At 40.8% G+C, this 21799-nt stretch overlaps 1 protein-coding gene across 3 annotated transcripts in view; it reads left to right on the forward strand.

Annotated features, from left to right (window-relative positions):
- Window positions 1–12139, forward strand: part of PLPPR1 (phospholipid phosphatase related 1) — a 159768-nt gene extending 147629 nt beyond the window's left edge. For all 3 annotated transcript variants that reach the window (XM_025164326.2, XM_007424596.3, XM_025164328.2), the window contains 3 exons: window positions 6972–7148; window positions 7828–7959; window positions 9636–12139. In XM_025164326.2, coding sequence (XP_025020094.1) covers window positions 6972–7148; window positions 7828–7959; window positions 9636–9668 — 342 coding nt within the window. In that variant the 3' untranslated portion in view covers window positions 9669–12139. The remainder of the gene's footprint in view (window positions 1–6971; window positions 7149–7827; window positions 7960–9635) is intronic.
- The last annotated feature ends 9660 nt before the right edge of the window (window positions 12140–21799 follow it).

The following is a 21799-nucleotide window of genomic DNA, read 5'->3' on the forward strand; positions in this document are numbered from 1 at the left end:
TCCCTTCGGCAGATGGCAGTGGCTTGCCACCTTCCATGCCAGCTTCCCCATTGACTTTCTGGGGAAGCCAGTGGGGTAGATTGCAAATGGCAATCACATGATCACAGGGCCACATGATCACAGGGCACTTGGCAACCAGTCATAAGTGCAAACCGATTGCCAATGGCCCAGATCACGATCATGTGACCACGTGGGTGCTGCAATAACCGTAACTTTGGGCATGGGTTAAAAGTCCCTTCATTCAGCACTGTTGTAAATTCAAACAGTCATTGAACGAATGGTTGTTAAGCAAGGACTACCTGTATTCCAAGAAGGGTCAGCCCAAGACAAAATAGAATGGGACAATTACTTCCTGTGGTCTGTACTCCTTGCTCCTCTTAATGCATCTTAAAATAGCATTTACCTTGTTAGCAGCTGCATAACACCATTTGTTCATTTTCAGCTTGTGATCACACAGATCCCTTCTACATGTACTACTGCCAAGCCAGGTCTTCTCCACCTTATATTTGTGCCTTTAATTTTTTCCTCTCAGATACAGAACTTTACATTTTCCCCTGCTCAAGTTCATCCTATTCATTTTGGCTTGCTGTTCACATCTATCTAGAGGCCCATCTTTTTGAATCCTTTCTTTACCTTCTAAAGTGTTAGCCGCTCCTCACTGCTGATTGGAAACCCCTTATGGACTTTTTGTGTGAAACAGAAAAAAATGAGTTTATGACCTATGGTTTTGACAATCAGATAGAATAGATTATAAAAAGAAGAGAGTCACGATGTAAGTTTAGAGAAAGAGGTAAATCTACAATTGTACTTATAACTGCTGTAAAGACGATCAAAAGCCACTTCTTCTTTACATCATTTTTCTTCCTTTTTTATTTTTCTTCTACCTTTTTTCTTTTCTTTTCTTTTTTGCACTTTAGCTTTCTCTTTTATTTTTTCCTTTTATTTTTTACCTTCTTACTCTATTTTAGTTTATATTAATGTTTACTCTTGTTTTTTAATTTTTTAATAAAATTATATTTAAAAAATAATAAAGTGTTGGTCACTCCTTCTAGTTATGTGTCATCTGAAAATTTAGTAATTATCCCCTCAACCTGTTGATCTAGGTCATTAATAAAAATGCTGAATAGCACAGGGCCCAGGATACAGCTCTATGGCAGTTCATACAATACTGTTCTCCAAACTGATGTGAAGTCATTTATGAGTACTCTCTGGGTGCAGTCATTTAGCCAGTTAGGGTTTCATTACACAAATGACTCTATCAAATGCTTTGCTGAGGTCAAGGTACGCTCTTGTCCATGGCACTTCCCAGTCTATTAAACAAGTAACTATTTCAAAAAAGGAGATAAGGGTAATTTTGCATCACTTGTTTGGGACAAATGCATACTGGCTCTTGTTAATTGTTGCATTGTTAATCAAGTGTTCATAGTCTTATTCGCAGTTGGAGCAGGTTGTAAGCCCAGAAGAAAGAAAGAAAGAAAGAAAGAGAGAGAGAAAGAGAGAAAGAAAGAAAGAAAGAAGGAAAGAAAGAAAGAAAGAAGGAAAGAAAGAAAGAAAGAAAGAAAGAAAGAAAGAAAGAAAGAAAGAAAGAAAGAAAGAAAGAAAGAAAGAAAGAAAGAAAGAAAGAAAGAAACTGCTTTTTAAAATTCTCAGGCTTATAGGTCTGTAATTTCTCTCTTTTCAAGAAAGGGACAGCATTTGTTTTCCTCTAGTCTTCTGAGACTCACCAGAACTCCAGGAATTCTCAAACATTCCCATTAGTGATTTTGCATTCTGCGAGTTCCATCAGTACCTGGGATGGGTACAATTTATCTGGCCCTGGAGATTTGAAGTCATTTAAATTAGCCAAGTCTTCTTTTATCTGGTTCTTGTCTATCCTAAACTGCAGCTCCTGTTATTCCACTAATGGCACAATGATAGCCATCTAGGGCTTCATTTCCCACCTGGGGGAGGGTAAATGTAAAATATGAGCGAAGACATTCGGCCTTCTCACCATCAGCCATTACTAATTTACCCCTTTCTCTTCACAGCTGACCTACAGCCACTTTGTTTCTTTCTGACACAGCTGAAAAGTAGTAGTAGTAGTAGTAGTAGTAGTAATAGTAATAGTTGTTCTAGGCTTTTTTTTTTACAAAAGCCAGGTAATTCTGAGTGTTATCCTTTTCTTATAGTTTTGGTTACTACCTTGTATCCTTCTTTAATTATACAGCCCCTCTTCCATTTCTTATACATGTCTCATTTTCTTTTCAGCATTTTAGAAAACTCTGTGTGTATCTGTACTAGTCTCTTTAAATGTCTCCTCTTTTTTTTTCTAGTAGGAATTGTTTGCAACTGTGCCTACAGTATCTCTTTTTGCAGGATTTCCCAATCTTATCAGACACTCTTCTTCAGGATTCCAAGCCATTTGATCTGACCTACCTGAATTCATCAGTCCGCTCTTCTGAAATCTACTGTACAAGTCTGAAGCTTTTCTATTCCTCTTCCCCTTAACATCCCAGATGGAAGGATAACATGGTCACTTTCTCCCAAAGTTCCAATCACTTTCACATTCTTCAAACAATCCCTCCCTGTTAGTAAGAATTACTGTAGGTCCAGGATAGCATACTTCCTTGCTAAATTCCTTCCTTTTATCCATCTTCTGACAAATGCAGAGTTAGATTTCCACCAAATGTCAGGGTAGCCAGAATCTCCCATTGTTACTATCCTCTGTCTCTTTGAAAGTTGTCTTTTCTGACACAGAAGACCTCATCCATATCTTCTGCCTGTCTATACACAAGACTTTATACTGAAGTCCCACAGTGATATCTCTTTTGTTTCTCTTCTCTTTTATTCTTACCCAATTGCTTTCAGCAGGATTTCTGTGCTCCTATTTGTGAATTTCTGTGCAGGCATGTGCTTTCTTTACATAAAATGCAACACCCACTTCCTTCCTGTTGAGTCTGTTCCTTTTGCATAAAGTGCAGTCTTCCAGGGCTATGTTCCAGTCATGCATGTCACCCCACCATATGTCAGTAATGCCTATTACATCATACTTATCCCCCTGTATCAAGTTCCCTCTGTTTGATTCCCATATTCTGTGCATTGGTGTAGAAACATCTGAGATTCAGTGGCATACTGTCTTGTGGTATTGTTATCTGGCTGTCATTGCGAAATGCTATTGATAAATCTGTGCTATATAAATTTGATTCTCTGGGCAAACAAAAGATGTCTGAGCTATTGGTTGTTGCTGCATATGTGTCTTGTAGTACTATAAATTTATTTGGCTGTTTAACTATTATTTCAGCTGCATTGCTTAGTTTGTCTGCCACTGGGCATTGTTAGTGATAACACTAGCGACAATTCTATGGCGAACTGAACTGTAGATTATAAGCTGTTAACTCACACTTTTGTACCCGGTGTGCATTGCTGGTTCCTCCCACAAATTGCCAATTCCACCTAATAGTTAAATTGATTTTGCTGCTCAATTGTGAAGAATTCATTTCTGTGTTTCTTGAGTTTAATTCAGTTCTTAGTAGAGGACCTCTGAGTTCACAAACCTCACTGTCTTTCCTTCACTTTCATATATAGACTTCCCAAGGAGCAGTTTTTTCCTCTCTCCTTTTTCCTACCTCCTTTTTGATCCATGTTGCAAAAATCTCAAAACCCACTGGAGGGCAGTATAAAGTTATAGTATTTTGGAATTTCTTTTCTGTCATCTAGTAGTCGTCTGGATTGTTGCAGCCCAGACCCAGTAGCCCAGTACTTGATCATCTTCCCAAGGAAAAAAATCAAATCCCATGATGCAGAAAGAGCAGGAACAACAGTGCTGTGTGTGCAAACTGGTGGTTTTCATGAGACTGTTGGGAACATAAAACTGCTCCAGCAGAGTAGGAGAGTAAAACATTCTTATCTCACTTTACATTCTGACTCCCCTGTTGTTTGTTTCTCAGAGGAAAGACAAGAATATTAGGGGACAGGAGAGGGGAGTGAGAAAAACTAATATAAATACAAGTATGCCTTTCTAACCCTTTCCAATCTCATTTTTAAAGTAATGGAAAGAGATTACTTGGAAAGGCCCATTATCTTTAAATATTTCAAACCATTCATGGTAAAGAAACTATTGATACATAGCTCACCAAAGCTGTTGACTATCTTTTACTAAGAGCTACATGCCATCCATGATTATATTTTGTATTTTTATATATATATATATTAAAAAAATGCGTGCGTGCATGTGAGAGAGAGACTGACTGCTGTGCTTACTCAGTCTTGAAATGTGGAGATGTATAATTAATGGGGGGGGGCATTTGAGAAGTAATTACTGTTAGTATCCCCTCCAGAGCAATGTACACGCCCAATAAAATCACTTTGCTCACAGAGTTGTCACCTAGCAGATGGTGAAAGTCTATATTTTTAAACTGCTAAATGTATGCACTATAAACTAGTTCATTTTCTGAAATCAGTATGAATTTTATTTTAAAATATATACCTAGTTTAAATGTGCCTTGGGTATTCATGGATTGGCTGTAGTAAGCAAAGCAAAGTAATGATTTCCATGTATAAAGGTTTCTGCTATTCCATTTTGAAGAAACTCTAATTTCTACACAGTGGTAAAGATGCAGAACAAATTTTCCTATGCAGAATTTGTACAGAGCCTTTTTTCCCCTCATCAATGGTTTGTTTGTTTGTTTATATAGCTCAGTTGAGACACTCTTTTGCTCATTGTTCTCCAGATATTTGAACAGAACTATGATACCATAGCATCCAACTATGATGAATTCAGTGCAACTCAGTTTTCAGACATTACACTCTCAGTGGGATTTCTGTGATCTCAACTATTGACGCTTGGAAACCATGGTTTATAGCTTAGTGTTTTACGGGAACCAGGCCACTGTTATTTGTTCAACAAACTACAGTTACAATAGAGCAATTAATTATATCTCTCCATTTTTTCAGTTTTATTTTTCTCAGTTTGTATCCCCATAAAACTGATCTAACCTAACTTGGCCTAACTTTAGTTTGTCTTATTATGCCTCCTATGACACTTGGAAAGCATCTGTTAAAGATGATGCTATTTTGGGAAGTGAGGTCTTAATGAAGCCAGGCTGTGTTTTGGAAGCATAAATCACTGGAGAAGTTTCTATTGTATTTGCTGATTTAGCCCATCACTTTTATTTTAGTGCTATAGTATCTTCCTACTCATGTCACCCTTGTAATTATAGTCTCAAAAATTAGTGTAACTTTGTCCTCAATGCTGCTGATTTTTTTTTTTTTATCGTGGCTTTGCTGTTTTACTGAAGGAATAGTTGTGTACACAAAGAAATCTTGCATCGTATAATTACACTTCCATTGTCTTTCATGGTAGTTTGCCTTTTTTTAAAAAAAACTTCATACATTATTCATTTTCTGTCATTTATTAATTACACTAAAAATTACAATGGTAGTTTTTAAAAGATGGAAATGGGCTAAAATAGGAGAGAGTATCCATCCATTAGGTGGAAAACTGAGCTGTTATTTGTTTATGCCCTTCTGTGCCACATTTTATTTTAGAATGATGATCAGATAAAAGACACATTTCAAGGTTTAAGACCATTTGCTACATCATCCTCAGAAATGCAGGAACAATATCTATGGTTACATTGATGACTTTTAGATGCTGACTCTGTTCACATTTCATAACAAGCCACAGTTTGATGAATAGGTCGTAACAGGGTTCACACATCTTACTAAGCCATAAGCCATGGATTGGCAATCTATAGCTAACCCTATATATATATATATATATATATTCAACAATCAGCAAAATAGAAATGTTAGACCTCTGCTAGATCTAATTTTAGGGATTGTGAATATTTCAAACATGATTCAGAAGAAGCACTTTGGATTTTGCAGGAGCGTAGTCCCTTTTGTTCCAATAATAAAAGCAGCCATGCCTTATTTCCGGCTTCCACACAAGCCTGCAAAAAGGTTGTGGCTGCTTTAAGAGTCATATTAACTTTAATGAGTCAACTCTTCAAGGCATTGATATATTTTTTCAGACTCTTAGAGAAACCTGCAAAAATAACACACAGGCTTTAAGGAATAGCAGTGAGATGTTGTGCTCATACTGTGCAAGATTCAAAGCACATTTTCTGAATCATTTTTGAGCCATATCTATTTTATCTTTAAAAAAAAAATCCAAGCTTACACCCTCCAGTGACAGCACCAAGACAAGCAGACAGCCCTTAGAACCCCCCCCCTTTTTTTACTACATTCTCCAGCCGCATAAAGATTGTCCAATCTGCTTTAATTTGTAGTTCTCAAACCATAGTGACTGAATTTACTCAACATGCTGTGCAAGCTAAAAACACATTGCTTGTATATAGTATGTGGCTTATTCTGAAACATAGATTCTTCTTTTAATTGTTTTCTGTTTTTAAGTATATGCCACCCAGAGCCATTCTACAGTCAGGAAGCCTCTAACTTTTAATAATAACAGCACAACAGGAACAAACAGAGCACATCTTCACTTATTGTAATCTTTGAACCCTACTACTTAGATTGTTTTCAGGCTATCTGATTAGTTCTCCAAATAAACCAATTCATATCTTGAGTTCTTTGCAGTATGGCTGGAGTAAAGCCCATTTTTATTATAGAAATGATATGTGAAATGATATGGAATTATATTCCATAGAATATATCAATTCAGCGCCTCCAGTAAATTCTGTCTATGAAAGTGGAAGTATTTGGCAAAGGAAGTATCATCCTGTTTCAAGGTCATATAGTAGGAAATGTATTTCAAAGGAGGTCTTTCAATAACTCTCTTGTTTAATGATTTAATGAAAGTGTTCAGATTGCTTCCAAGGTCAGTTTCCCATAAAGCTGAATGGAACACCAGTTCAAACTCTGTATTTAGATGAATACCATAAGAGGATGATTGGTGCTGATGAGAGATGGATTGTAGGAGACTAGGTTATCTCTTGAGTGACTAAAGTTAATATATTTGAATATTTCAGATGTACATCACTAGCACAATCAAGACAAAGAGCAGTCGGCTTGCCAAGCCAGTGTTGTGCCTGGGGACACTTTGTGCTGCCTTCCTTACAGGGCTCAATCGAGTTTCTGAGTATCGAAACCACTGTTCAGATGTCATTGCAGGCTTCATCTTGGGAAGCGCAGTAGCACTCTTTCTGGTAGGTGAATGACTTTTACTTTCCTTTTCACGTGGAAAATTCCCCTGCCAGTGTCCAAACTAGTCTGGACCAGCCATCTGTTCATGCAAGGCTGAAGGAAGCAGAAAAGTCATTTTCAAACTCAATTTATATCTGGAGAGCAAAGGACATGATATCACCTGCTTCCATTACTTTTACAGAAATTGATCAGACTTTAATGACAGCAGTGGTCTGTCCTCAGCTGTACTTATGGCAAACTGCCTTCCAGTTTCTGCAGTTTGCTTCTTACCACAGCATCTGTCCCATGAGATAGCTGTTGCTTTCTATAAGCTTGTGCACTGTTATCTAAGGCACTGACTAGGAACTGTGTGGTACGATCATGGATTGCTGTAATATAAATCTACTTTCAAAGGTTTAAGCAGAGTGTTACTGATCCTGAGGATCAATAAATGCCTTTGCTAGATGTTGCTCACCATGAGCCAGAATTATACAGCAGACTTGGAATGTTTTGAGAACAAATGAGAGGACATTTTTTTAATTCGTTGCTGAGTACAAGCAAGATAAAACTGGTAACTTATGTCAATCTAGAAGAATTTCATTCAGTGATAGAAACTAAGTCAATTCCACAGAATGTCTGCAAATGTCTTCTGGGTGTTGGTGATTGCTCCAGGAATCTTCTTTTCTCTTTCCCATCGCCCAGGGCATCTGTGTGGTTCATAATTTCAAGGGAGCACATGGAACACCTTCAAAATCAAAACTGGATGAACAACGAGGTGTCCCCCTGATGGCGTTTCCAAGAGTGGAAAGTCCTTTGGAGACATTGAGTGCCCAGGTACCATCTAACCGTCTAAACTTCTGTTTTGAGCTTTTATCCAATTTCTATTTTTGACTAACTCGTTTTTAGTAGTTTAGTTCTGTATATTCCAAATAAGCATGGCAGGCAGTTTTCTGCTATGTTTTTAGCATTTTTGGCATGATAAATAACAGCATGAAAAGAGGACAACAGTTTACTAGCACCATTATTTAATTAGAGCAGTCCTTCCATCCTATATTTTTATATTCCATCATTACCTGTTTCTTCCATTTGATTAAAGGTAATTCATTTATCTGGGACAATCTGCTCAGTAACAAATATCGTCCCAAGTATCCTCCCTTGACAATTATATTTGAGCCTCTGAACTATTTCAGATATGTCCTGTGCAAGTATCTTTAAAGCAGGATGGGGAACTGTGGTGTAATCTAGTTCCCATCAACTCCAACTAACAAGATAGTACTACAGGTAATCCTCATTTAACAATGCTAATTGGGACCAGAAACTCCATCGGAAACTTAAAATCATCCATCCATGATGATTATAAGTTGAAAAACCACATGACTGCACCACTTAGCAATGGTAGCTCTGGCAGTCCCAGTTGCCTTTGTTAAGCAAGGACCTCATGTGACCACAACTTGCAACTTCCTGGTGACTTTTTCATTGACTTTGCTTGTCAGAAGCTGGCAGAGAAGGTTGGAAATCGGGATCATGTGACCATAGGATGCTGCAACGGTCAGAAGTGCAGGCCAGTTGCCAAGCACCTGAAACACAATCATGTGACAGCTGCAATGACTGTAACTTCGAGGACCAATCATAAGTACCACTTGTTCAGTAGTGTCATAATTCAACCTGTTGCTGAACAAGTGGTTGTTAAACGAGAGCCGCCTGTATTATTAAGGGATTGGACATTCAGGATCAGCAATGGCCAGGAGTTGTAGTATAGCAATATCAGGATGGCCTTAGAGTCTCATTTGTCAGTTTGTCTGTGCATTCCCAGAGAACTTTGCTACTGGATCATTTAAAAATCCAAATCTAAGTTCATAATTTCTGCAGGTTTTGTTTATTGCTCTCTAAAGATTAATTGCTAGCACAGATATAGAAATAGGGCCATTAAAAACTATAAATTCTTCTGCTTCCAAGAAAGAGCAACTTTGGATGAGTCACAGGGATTCAACATGTCACCGAAGGCAAGTTTGCAATTCTTAATAGTCTAATTCCATATCCTTGGATTTTTTTCAGCCTAATTCTTTCCAGCCTAACAGAATGTTGGAAATTAATTATGTAAAGAGAATCAGAACAATGTCTTCATCTGTCCATCAGCAGGATAATTTTCCAGAATTGAACAAAATGGAATTAAGTTTGGTATTGGGGAAAAAGCCAGCAAAAGAAATAGTTTGAAAAAAGAGAAAAACTCTCCCCCCCCCCAAAAAAAATCCCCCAGTGAATGATTATGGAACAGGCAGTTAGGCAGTGTCTCAAAATGTTGATGGATCCTCCATTAAGTCCTCCTCCCTCTTCCTTCCTGGTCATGTGGCCCAGGGTAGAAGTATTATGGAAGGGTTGAAAAGAATTCCGGACACCAGGCTCTGCATGCTTTCCCTACTTTGTTTCTTATCTGCCCTAAGGTCAACAGTGGTGACTACATCACTGCATGCTAAAACATGTTATGTGCTTCGTGTCTTCTCTTTCTGCAGAATCATTCTGCCTCTATGACTGAAGTAACCTGATCCGAACAGCTTGAAGAGAAACTTTTTTATTGCCCTCTGCTACAATACTCCCACAACAATACACAGTTATACTAATTGTCAAACTGTGATGACCAGTATTATGTTATGTCTAGTTAGAAACTAATGTTTTGTACATTTTTGTATGAGGAAATGATGTAGCTTGCCCTGGAATTCCTACCCACTTTTTTTTCTTCTTATCGTCAGCTTTAATATATTTATGCCAGAATTTAAGACAAATGAAAACAACAACAACAACAAAAAGAAACAAGAAAAAAATGAGAGCTCTTTTTTGATTGAATTGTGTTCTGAGGCACTACACCTTTGGGAATTGTTGATGTTCTGTGATATTTGTACACACAATTTTTTTTGTTTTGTTTTGTTTTATATACAATAAATTAAATGATAATTATAATACTAATTCATTTTTACCTTTTTATTACCAGAGATGGTGCTTCCAGTAGGTGGAGAGTTCAGATCCAGTACTGCTAGTGCAATTCTGCAGAATTCATATTCATTTTCTAGAAGTTACTGTAGAATTGTCTCAGCATGACTGCTATCTGGCCCTTTAGGTTATCGATAATGAGAAATGTATATTTTGAGTGCTGATTCAGCATAGCAAGACTAAGAACTACTCTGGTTGCAAACTTTGATTCCTCTTAGACAAGCCCCATAATTGGGACTGTGACTAGGGCAGGAAATACCTGAACTTTCTTCTAGGGGTCTTATATAGACCCCTAGAAGAAAGCTCTCTTCTATAGAGCTTGCTCAGGAAATTGCCCCAAAAGGAGTTGTGCTCATGATGTTTAATCTTTGGGTTGTTGACTCAAGACTAGCTTCCTTAGGTCCAAGGTCTTCGAAAAATGTGCATAATCCACACAGCTTTCTTTGCAGCTTTCTTTTTGTTGTCTTGTCGAGTCTGCCTTAAGCAAAGCTTCTTCATATAAAGCCACCAACAAAGCTCTTTAAAATGCACACAAAAAGACATCCTTGTTGTGGGCATGATGGAGATTACAGAGAAAGCCTATGTGTGAATGCACACATCTTGTGCACTGTCTTTAAGATGATTGCCTTGAACTGCAAGAACAAATGACTGCAGCTTATTGTTAATGTCAAACTCCAGTTTAGCACTAATAGTTTAGCAGACTGGATCAAGAGAGTCATTGGGTTGGTCAAAAGACAACATCATGAGCCTTTTAGTAGATCTGGGGAACAGAAGAACAAGTTGGGAAACTTAGGAGAATAAAGTGTTATTGCAGTCCCGGGCTAAAGAACAATGGTCTATAGTAAGCTGGAGGCCACCCCAGAGTGGTGCTTTTAAATTTCTTAAGACCTGCCTCTTCCTAAGAAGCATGAAAATCATGTAGGAAAATTTGTAGCCATGATCATTGAATCATTTACCAGAATTCTACCAAATGAACATTTTTTGCTGTAAAATAGACATATATGTATCGCTTTCTTGTGGCATATGCATGCATTTTAAAGACATGGATAGCTTTGGAAGTAGCACTTAACCTTGGAACAAATATATTTATCCCTTTAGATCCACACAAAATCCTTATGTCATACAGTGCTTCACAGAAGGCTCCAAACTGATCTTGAAAATTTGAAACCATCACTGTGGTACCAACTAGTGTTTTGTAATAGAAAGAGTGTAAATGTTTCATTGCTACATTTGAGCATCATTTCACAATTCAGAAAGAAGCCATAGGGCAATAAATTTGTGATTCAGTTCCACTGGTGCGAATATATTGTAATATCTTTCATTTTGACACAAATAGGAAATTAGATCCAGACTGTGTGTCACATGGGAACCATGTGAAAAGCATCTTTGCTGTGCCTCCTCAGAAATGTCCCTCCCCATTAATAAGGAAATGCAAAAGGACTTTAGAACATAGGCTCAAGGAGGAAGACTGGCCAAACTTTGACCTTCTCTTGGTACCTCTTGCAGCTTTTGCTCTCTGCTTTTCCTGGAAAGACAAGCTGTCAGGGAGTTAAATGGAAATACCAGCAAGAAAAAAGGCAGCCATCAAGGACTTTGAGCTTCAGCAGTTTTCCTTGTTTTCAGGGAGGGACTGTTCTGAAGAGAGAGAACTTAGCATCTGTTAAAATGAAATTCACCAGCTCTTGAATCCCCCCCAAAGATGGTATTCCTTTCTCCTAGTAAGCGCCTGCCTAACTATCACGTGAGTAGGCAGTTTCTATAATTTGTGAATCAAAATGTAATGCATTTGTATCCAAGACTGATGTTCATTTTGCACGGTATGGTTAACAAATCGAAGGAATGAAAGGACCGGCTTACTAGTCTCATTCTCTCCCTCCCCCACCCCCACCCCCGGTCCTAGAACTTTTCTGCTGCATACCGTTTTTCTAGCATGATCATAATCAGTAGTGTTTCCTTTGAGAAATGGAGCTTCTCTCTGTATTTTTGCTGGAATGCCTACCATGTTGATTCCTGGGTTTTTGTATGTAATTTTTTCCAAAAGAGATAAAAAAAAAAAATTATCACAAAACTATTTGCATCAGGGCTTTGTCGTTTTTCTAGGAATTGGAAGGGATATATAAGCGCTGTCTTGTTTCATAATTAGTTGCCTCAGCTTTTCAGGAATAAACCTCCAATCTTAGATTTCCCTTAAAATAGGCGTCCTGTTGATGCCCTACAGATTCTTCAGATAATTCAGAATCCTGTCAAGTAAGCTAACTTGGAAGGTGTAGGTTGAAGAGGGCTGGGATTATTTGTGGCTATGATGATTCTGTTTTCACTTTGCATGTGATACAAAAGCATCATTAGTCCCAAAGTTCCTTACAAGGCTACTCTGTTGAACCCCCAACACATCTGAGTCAACTGGAGTCATTCATTTGCTCATCTGATTGGGGAAAGACATTAAAATACCAGCAGAGTGTTGTGAGAATGTGGCTAGGCTGAAATTGACCATTGCGGCCCTAACCTAAAATTGGACTAAACATGTATGCAGAGGGGACAAAAACAAGAATCTTGTCAAAAAGACACTTTCATAACCCTAAGAAAGAGCCAAAGGATTAAGAGCCAACGGATATGTAACAGAAATGTCATCAGAAAACAGAAAAAGGAGGCTGGGCATGGAGTGCAAGGAAACCCAGATCCCATCAACAGTTGCTGAATTTTACAGATCAATGACACAAGGACTTTGGCTGGTAAAAGGGATCTTGAACACACCAGCTGTCTGAGTCATTTTGGGTTTGGACTTGGCGGCTTCCGTTCCTCTAGCCAGTGCTCAGCCAACCTAGATGAGTAGGATTTGGGGTGCGTAGAAGAGTGAATGAGTGTAAGAACAATGACATATAGTACTTAAAATCAGTAAAGCTGTAGTTTTAAATTTGGCAGGACTTCAGCGTCTCAGCATTTGGTTGAAAGCAATTTGTGCTTCCAAGTCTTTCCCCATTGTCTTTCCCCCCTGCCAACCAGGGCTATGCGTTCCATACATTCTAGCCACACCTCTCTGGGCCACCTAGCTTGTGGGGAAAAAGCGGGGGGGGGGGGGTGTCACAGAATCCACATGCCTCAACAGGGTGCATGAATGAAGCAAGTGGTCAGAAGCCAAACCTGGATATTTTTTTTAACAGTATCCACTGATTCAACATGAAAAAAGAAACTCTTTTCTACGGAGTTGACTAGCTGGATGCACGTAACATGCTAAACTCTAGACCTGGATTAACAAAGCAAAGTTCATGTACCATGCTGCGCTCCCACACAAAGCATGTTATGGCTTTATGTAATGGCCTGATTCACCTAATATGGTAACACAATAGCTGGATTTCTATGTGTGGCACCACAAACCTCCCCATCCCATTTCAGTCTAGTCTAATGGGTTGTGTAAACCTACCCAACCGAGTCTAGTATAATGAACCCTTAATTTAACAGGCCATACAAGGTGAGTGTATGTTTGTTACTCTGGAATGTCATTATATAAATGGTGCAAATAACGCCATTGAACAGAGGCCTTGATGTTTAGTATTGACATTTGCTGAGTGTCAGGCCTTGTTTGTGAAGTTGAATTGTAGCATCAGAAGGGACTGTTGCTTGTGTACTACCCTCCCAATTGGATACTAACCTCCTATCAGAATTGCTTGAATCTATGGCTAGGTTGGCAGTGGGGTTCCCCAGACTTACACTCCTGGAGGACTTCAGTATGCCGTCCCTTCAATCTGGCATGGACTTGGAGATGCCTTGGGAGTTCATGACTGCCATGGCAACCATGGACCTGACCCAAGTTATCTCTGGCCCAGCTCCCTGCAGAGGCCACACCTTTGTCCTGGCTTTTATTTTGGAGCAATATGACATGATTTGGAGTTGGGGATGTTACCATTAATCCCTTGCCATGGCCAAATCACTCCCTGTTGCCTTTGGGGTTCTCTGGTGCTACACCACCTGCAGGGAGGCAGGATCTACTCCAGACACCTGATAGACCCTATTTGGTTCCAGAGTAAGCCTGGGATTGTTCCTGGGCTCTGGTATGTGGTTCAACTGAGGCCTTGGTTCCCACTTGGAATGAGGGGGTGACTTTGGCCTTCAATCAGATTGCACCTATGCAGACTGTCTATGCATATGGATCCTGGAGGGGCCCCTTGTTTTCAGAGGAGTCCTGGGTGATGAAACATCATGAGGGATACCTAGAATGCCACTGGAGGAAAATGAAGAGTGAGCCCAACCAAACACAGTTAAGAGTCTTTCTAAGGATTATCTCTTGGCAATAAGGGTAGCAAAACATTGTTATTTCTCAACCATTATTGTGACCTCAGAGTGCTAACTGATGGCCCTATTCAGGGTAACCCAGTCACTCCTGTCTAAGGAGGGGCCATGATAATACTTGCAAGACTGTTGTTGCTAGGCATCCATGACATAAAGTTGGAATTAGGTTGTACAGGTCCACTGGAGTTCCTCAAGGACAGTCTGGCCCAGTTATCTGGGAAGAGTTGGAACCTGTCAGACCTAATGAAGTGGACAGGGTTCTCAATGTTGTTTGGGTGCCTATCTTAGATCCCTGTTCCTCCTGGTCTCAGCTTCTGCTCAACAGACAAGTGGCAGCCATGGCTGGGGCGCCTTTGCAAAGGTTCATCTTGTGCATCAATTGCAGCCTTTCCTGGACCAGAAGGCCTTGCTAACACAGAACCATGTTTTAGTCACCTCCCTTTGGATTACTGTAATGCACTCTACATGGGGCTGCCCTTGAAGAGCATTTGGAAAATGCAGCTGGTCCAGAATGCAGCAGCACAGGCATTTTTTGGCATTTCTCATATGGTCACATGAGCACTGCTCTGCTCCCAGTAGGCTTCCAGGTGCAATTCAAGGTGGTGGTTATCACCTGTAAAGCCCTACAAGACATAGGGCCAGGTTATTTGTGCTTCCACCTCTCTCCCATTGTTTTGGGTCACCCCACTGGATTCATCACAGATCTATCAGTTCCCCTCTATCAAACACTTGTTATGTTGGACCCAGGATTCATGATTTCTCGGCAGAAACTGCCTCTGGAGATCGAGGTGGCCCTAAGCCTCTTCAAACAATCCGAATACTCTGGCTGTTTGCCAAAGCATTTAGAACACATTAGGCAAGTTCTGCTGATAATGTGGTTCTCAATATTGGGAGGTATTACCTCAGGAATCACAGACAATTCTTTGTAGATGTTTCATCCTTTAACACTTCCCAGAGAATCATGATTTAAATAGCAAAAAACAAAAATCCATTTCAATTCCATTTTCAAATTTACTTTCCCAAATAGGAAACTTCGCGGGGGCGGGTGGGGAGAAGAAACATGAAAAAAAAGCTACTCCAAATCAACTCAGACATGAGGCATCCCCACAATTCAATGAAGCTTCACTCTAAACAAAAATAAACATTTCCCTCTGATTAACATTTTGATATCAATATAACATTGGTTAAATATAGGTGCCTCTTTGATTTCCACTTTCTTTTAGTTCAAGCTTAGTGTAAAATGCAAAAGAAACTTCTATTTGGAAAGGAAAAAAATATAAAGAGAGAGCAAGACTTCTTTAAAATCGCAAATAATTTCTCAAAACATTTCACGCTGACTTCCTTTCCTTACTGACTAAATTTGGATATCTGGGAAAATACCTGGACAAGAATTCAAATAAAGACATAAAGTTTGGCTGTCACACTCCCTTTGATTAAACAAGCTCTGAAAATCTAATCATCATGTGGATTTTGGGCCCTCACTTCAAGGAACCCAAACCCTAAGCCCATCCCTAATTTAGGAAAAATCGCCTCAAAATAGGGTTTTCCCATGCATTATACACAGCTTCCAAATTAAGTCAGAAAGTTTAGCTTTTGCTGTTCCTCTGCATATTAAGCGGGTGCAATTATGAGCATACGGTTGCATTTGGGCCCGGACTTCAAGGAAGCCAAACACTAACCCTAACCCTAATTTAGGAAAAATCTGCCTCAGAATAGGGTTTTCCCATGCATTGTGCCCAGCTTCCAAATTAAGTCAGAAACTTTAGCTTTTGCTGTTCCTTTGCAACAGTTAGGGGTGCAATTATCACCATCCAGTTGGATTTGGGCCCGGACTTAAAGAAACCAAACCCTAACCCTAACCCTAATTTAGGAAAAATCTGCCTCTGAATAGGGTTTTCCCATGCATTGTGCCCAGCTTCCAAATTAAGTCAGAAAGTTTAGCTTTTGCTGTTCCTTTGCATCAACTGGGGTGCAATTATAACCATCCAGTTTGATTTGGGCCTGGACTTCAAGGAAGCCGAACCCTAACCCTAATTTAGGAAAATCTGCCTCCGAATAGGGTTTTCCAATGCATTGTGCCCAGCATCCAAATTAAGTCAGAAAGTTTAGCTTTTGCTGTTCCTTTGCAACAGCTAGGGGTGCAATTATCACCATCCAGTTGGATTTGGGCCCGGACTTAAAGAAACCAAACCCTAACCCTAACTCTAATTTAGGAAAAATCTGCCTCCGAATAGGGTTTTCCCATGCATTGTGCCCAGCTTCCAAATTAAGTCAGAAAGTTTAGCTTTTGCTCTTCCTTTGCATCAGCTGGGGGTTCAATTATGACCATCCAGTTGGATTTGAGCCCGTACTTCAAGGAAGCCGAACCCTAACCCTAACCCTAATTTAGGAAAAATCTGCCTCCGAATAGGGTTTTCCCATGCATTGTGCCCAGCTTCCAAATTAAGTCAGAAAGTTTAGCTTTTGCTCTTCCTTTGCATCAGCTGGGGGTTCAATTATGACCATCCAGTTGGATTTGAGCCCGTACTTCAAGGAAGCCGAACCCTAACCCTAACCCTAATTTAGGAAAAATCTGCCTCCGAATAGGGTTTTCCCATGCATTGTACCCAGCTTCCAAATTAAGTCAGAAAGTTTAGCTTTTGCTCTTCCTTTGCATCAACTGGGGGTGCAATTATAACCATCTGGTTGGATTTGGGCCTGGACTTCAAGGAAGCCGAACCCTAACCCTAACCCTAATTTAGGAAAAATCTGCCTCAGAGCAGGGTTTTCCCATGCATTGTGCCCAGTTTCCAAATTAAGTCAGAAAGTTCAGGTTTTGCGGTTCCTTTGCATAAAAAGCGCGTGCAGTTGTAAGCATACTGTTGGATTTGGGCCCGGACTTCAAGGAAGCCGAACCGTAACCCTAACCCTAATTTTGGAAAAATCTTCCTCCGAATAGGGTTTTCCCATGCATTGTGCCCAGCACCCAAATTAATTCAGAAAGTGTAGCTGTAAATCTCCCTTTGGTTAACGAACCAATGCGAATCTGAGCATCATGGTGGTTTTGGGCCTAACCCTAACCCGAACCCTCATTTGAGTCCTGGTCAAAATATATGGTTATATAATATATAAAGTTTGTATTACAGTTAGGTTTTGCATGGGTTTCCTCAAAGTCTGTGCCCTGTAATGATGTGACGGTCAGATTTGTAGAGACTCTTTAATGAAAGTGAGAATGATACCATTCCTCTCTGATCAGATTTGGATCTTGGACAAAATACATGGGAATATTTTATTCGGATTTAAAATCATAGCTAAGGGTTTAGGCTTTTTTGAAGTCTGTTCCCAAGACTAACATGATGGTCAGGTTTGCAGTGGCTACTTAAACAAAGGGACGTTGATCATTGTCCTTTTTGATTTAATTTGGGTGCTGAGGAAAATTCATGGAAAATCCTATTCGTATTGAAATTTTTAGCTAGGGTTAGTTTAAGGGTTTGGGTTCCTTGAAGTCAGGGCCAAAAACTAACATAATTGTATTTGCCAAGACTCTTTAAGGAAAGTGACGGTGATGCCTTTCTTTCTGAATTAATTTGGGTGCTGGGCAAAATTCATGGGGAAATCATTTTTCGAGTTAAAACTGGAGCTAAGGTTAGGGTTTGATGTAACATTATAGTTAGGCTTCCTTGAAGCCCGGGCCCTAACCCAATGTGACAGTTGGATTCACAGAGGCTCTTTAAGGAAATTGAGGGTGACATGTGTCCTTTCTGAGTTAATATGAGTTGTGGGTAAAGTGGATGGGAAAATCCTATTCTGAGTGAAAATTGGATCTAGGATTAGGGAGTGAAATATTTTTGCCTAAGGAATATTTTTTTTTTAATTGAAATGGAAAAGCCTTGTACATGTGCACCAACTTGTCCCTAAAAATTGTTGATGAGCAAGTTAATGGAAACACACAAAAAATAAAATGTAACGTAAGCCACCCCTTATTCCTCCTCTTCCTTATTCCTGAGTCTGAGCCCCAGTAATGATCCAAATGAAAATGAGCTTTTCTAAACATCTGTAAAGCCCCAACTTTAAAGTTTTTGGTGCTCCTATATGGAGAACCATGACATCATTGGAGTGTCCACTCCTTAGTCTCCCCAAGGCCAAAGATGGTGACACCACAAATACGACATTATTTGTCTGCCCTGCAGTCTGTAACATTGCCCTATCTTTGAAGCTGTTGTGGAAGACAAAGCTTGTTCTTCCTGAGTGCCTTCTCTCATTGGGAGGGAAATCTGATGAAGGATGTGATAGTTATGCTGCACCTCCAACACTGCTTGGAGCACTGAGAGTAGGAGGAGACACTGGAATGGACCAGTGCTGCTACTGTCGCTGCTGCCGTTGCACTCTCTCTCTTCTCTGGGATGCTGTTGATCACTCAGCTGCTAGTTGCCTGTTGTTGATTTTGGCTAGTAAATGTTACGGTGGTGTTGGTGCTGTGGCAGTCAGTAGGGACCTTGATCAGTCAGTTAATGGATCTGCTGTCTTTGTTGCTGCTGCAGAAGAAAACCCTGCCTCCACTGTTGTCCCCACTGATCTGGCTGCAGGGATCAAGTATCAGTTAGCAGCTGACCCTCTGTGACCCATAAGGGGTTGCTGAAAGATGGATCAAGGTCACTTAGCTCCAGACCTGAAGCAATGATCTGCCAGGATATGTGTAAGAGGTCTGGCCACCTGAATCTCCCTGTGAGATTCTCCTCTCCCACCATCAGGCACCCATTCATCACAAATTGGATAGTTTGCAATTGCTTTTAAGTAAAGGCAATGTGATCAAGGGCACAGTGGCTGGAAGGAGACTCGAGTGCTCCATTCCAGACAGGGGTGGATCACTGTGACATCAGGTACTTGATGGAAGTGCTGCCAGCACACATCCCACAGGGACTACAGCACCCTCCTGTTCCTGAAAGTGACCCAAGCAGCTTCAGGGTATTTGGCAAGATATTCAGGGAATGGATCCCCTGAATGCAGGACTCCAGAGCATGCCCTTCTCTTAAGGGACTCTAGCCAGAGCTGAGGAAGGACCAAATGGAGTGCTTCCTTGTAGATGTCCTTCCTCAAGTTGCACATGAGAATCCCATCCCTTTCCCCAGACTCTCCTCATCATCCGGACAACCCAGGGAAGTGGTTGACAGGAATACAGTAATGACAGGGGAGAGTCATGAAAGAAGGCAATGTGTGGGGCCATGTGGGAACACCAACTAGCAGTCAGAAGTCATGATGAAAACTCCCTTAATCTCACAACACATAGTTGCTGAAGCGCTTGGGCACTCTGTGCCAGGCCAGTGCATCCAATAGATATGATGGTCCACCCAGTTGAAGGCTTTGGGCTGGTCCAATTGTAGGAGGAAACTTCAGAACTGGTCCCAGCTTACAACGTAAAACAGCTCCCTGACCAGGCACAAGGAGTCTCTGGGTGGTAGCGACAGCTCTTTTGATTACCTTTGCCAGACACGTGTTCAGGATTTTCACTAGGAGATGATAATCCACGATCAGGATTACCAGTCTCTAACCATGAGGCAACATGGTATCTCTGGCAGCCTTCTTGGGAAACAAGCATAGTCCTTGTCTCATGATCTTTGGCAACATAGCTGCCTGTGTGGTGTTGTGATCTACCTCAACAAACAATGCATTGAAGAGGGCTTCTAGCAGAGAAGCCAAAAGATCTGCATAAGCTTGATCGAAAGCTGAACCTGTCAGGACCCAGAACAGACTGAATCCCATCATGGATGACTTGGGCTACTTCCTCCAGCGTGATGATGACAGACAGGAGGCCTTCTAACTCATTGGTTGTAGGCTTGCTGGTGGGGTCAAGAGGCACAACAAGATTAAAGGCTGCACAATCTTTTGGCAAAAGGTCATCATGTTGGGTGAAGGCAGCCTTGAAATAGTCCCTCACCATAGCTAGCATCCCCTTGAGGCTAGTGGCAAGATGGTTGGGGTCCATTGGAATCCTGCCATAGCTTTGTGCACATGGTAGACCAGGTGCCCTGTGGAGACAGGGTCTGAAGCCATCCCAATGTGTTGTTGTTGGGCCTCTGCTACATCCTCCCAGCAGTTGGGACCCATGGGGGCCCCACTCATTCTGTAGTGGTGCAACCAGAGGTGTTGCTCTTGCTGCCAAGACTGAAACACCATGATCTTACACTGATCATGGTCTTGGACAGATATGGGGTGACCTTCATTCAATAGGCGACGACAAAAGATGAAGGTGCAGATTGCCATGTGGAAGCTCCTGGTCACAAAGGTGGTGGCTCTGGTGCTGGCACGAGAAGTGAATCATCTTGCAGTGTTCCCACCACTCACCTTCCTTGTCCAGATAGAGGTTGCTGACAGATAAACTCTTGAAGGTATTCAGCCAGAAGAGCACATAAAGCCTCATCATCGTCCAAGGGTATGGAAAGATAAGAGCCGGGGGGCCGGGGAGAAATGAAGGACAGCTTCATGTGGATGGCCACCCATATGAGTAGGTAGTCAGATCATGGTGTAATCCAGAGGTGATGACGTGCGGTGATCCTCCTCAGGGACCCTGATCCAATCCACCTGGCTGGCACAGCGGGGATGGTAATAGGTGAACTTACTAAGCAATCAGTCATCTACCTCTTTGTCAGGGATCTTGGTCATTGGAAGTCCCAAGGAGGGCCTGGGAAAAGCTTGAGGATGTTCCGAACCACCAGTTCCACATCCTCATGTTCCACATGATGTTCTTTGACTCTCAGCAACATGGGGGCACATTGTTCAATGTGGCAAAGATGAGGAGGAAGAGGGACCTGGGACGGCTTCTTCTGTCAATATCAGCAGCAGACAATCTGCCTCCGTGGCCCTGATGTTGAAATCCCCTGCCACAAACAGGGAGTGCCACATGACTGTAATGCAGTGTTTGGAAACTATAGCATCCTACACATACAACCAAAAGTATGGATTCAGTACATAGACAACACCTTCGTCATAATAAAAAAGGATCTACAGAAGACACACGAGACAATCAACATCTTCAAAGGAATAACATTCACAAGGAAAGAAGAAAACAACAACAAACTACCTTTCCTGGATATCCTCCTCAGCAGAGGAAACGATGGCAAATTAAAAACACAAGTCTATTGAAAAACAACCCATGCTAACCAGTGGTCTATTACCAAAGTAATTGCCCAACCTCCCACAAGAGGACTTGGGTAAGAATATTATTCAGACAAACCCAAATGCACCGCAGCAACCCAGAACACCAGAAAAAGGAAACAGACTGCCTATACAACATCTTCCAACAAAATGGACACCCATGCAACTTTATCAAAAAGTGCCTGACCACACAACCAACTACACCACAACCAGCACAAGCTATGAAAAAGAAAACACTACCATATATCAAAAACATTTCAGAAACAACCAACAG

Source organism: Python bivittatus, unplaced genomic scaffold (genome assembly GCF_059951505.1).
Source record: "Python bivittatus isolate LINGU-HERP-01145 unplaced genomic scaffold, Pbiv_v1 ctg000850_np1212, whole genome shotgun sequence".
Taxonomy (NCBI): Eukaryota; Metazoa; Chordata; class Lepidosauria; order Squamata; family Pythonidae; genus Python; species Python bivittatus.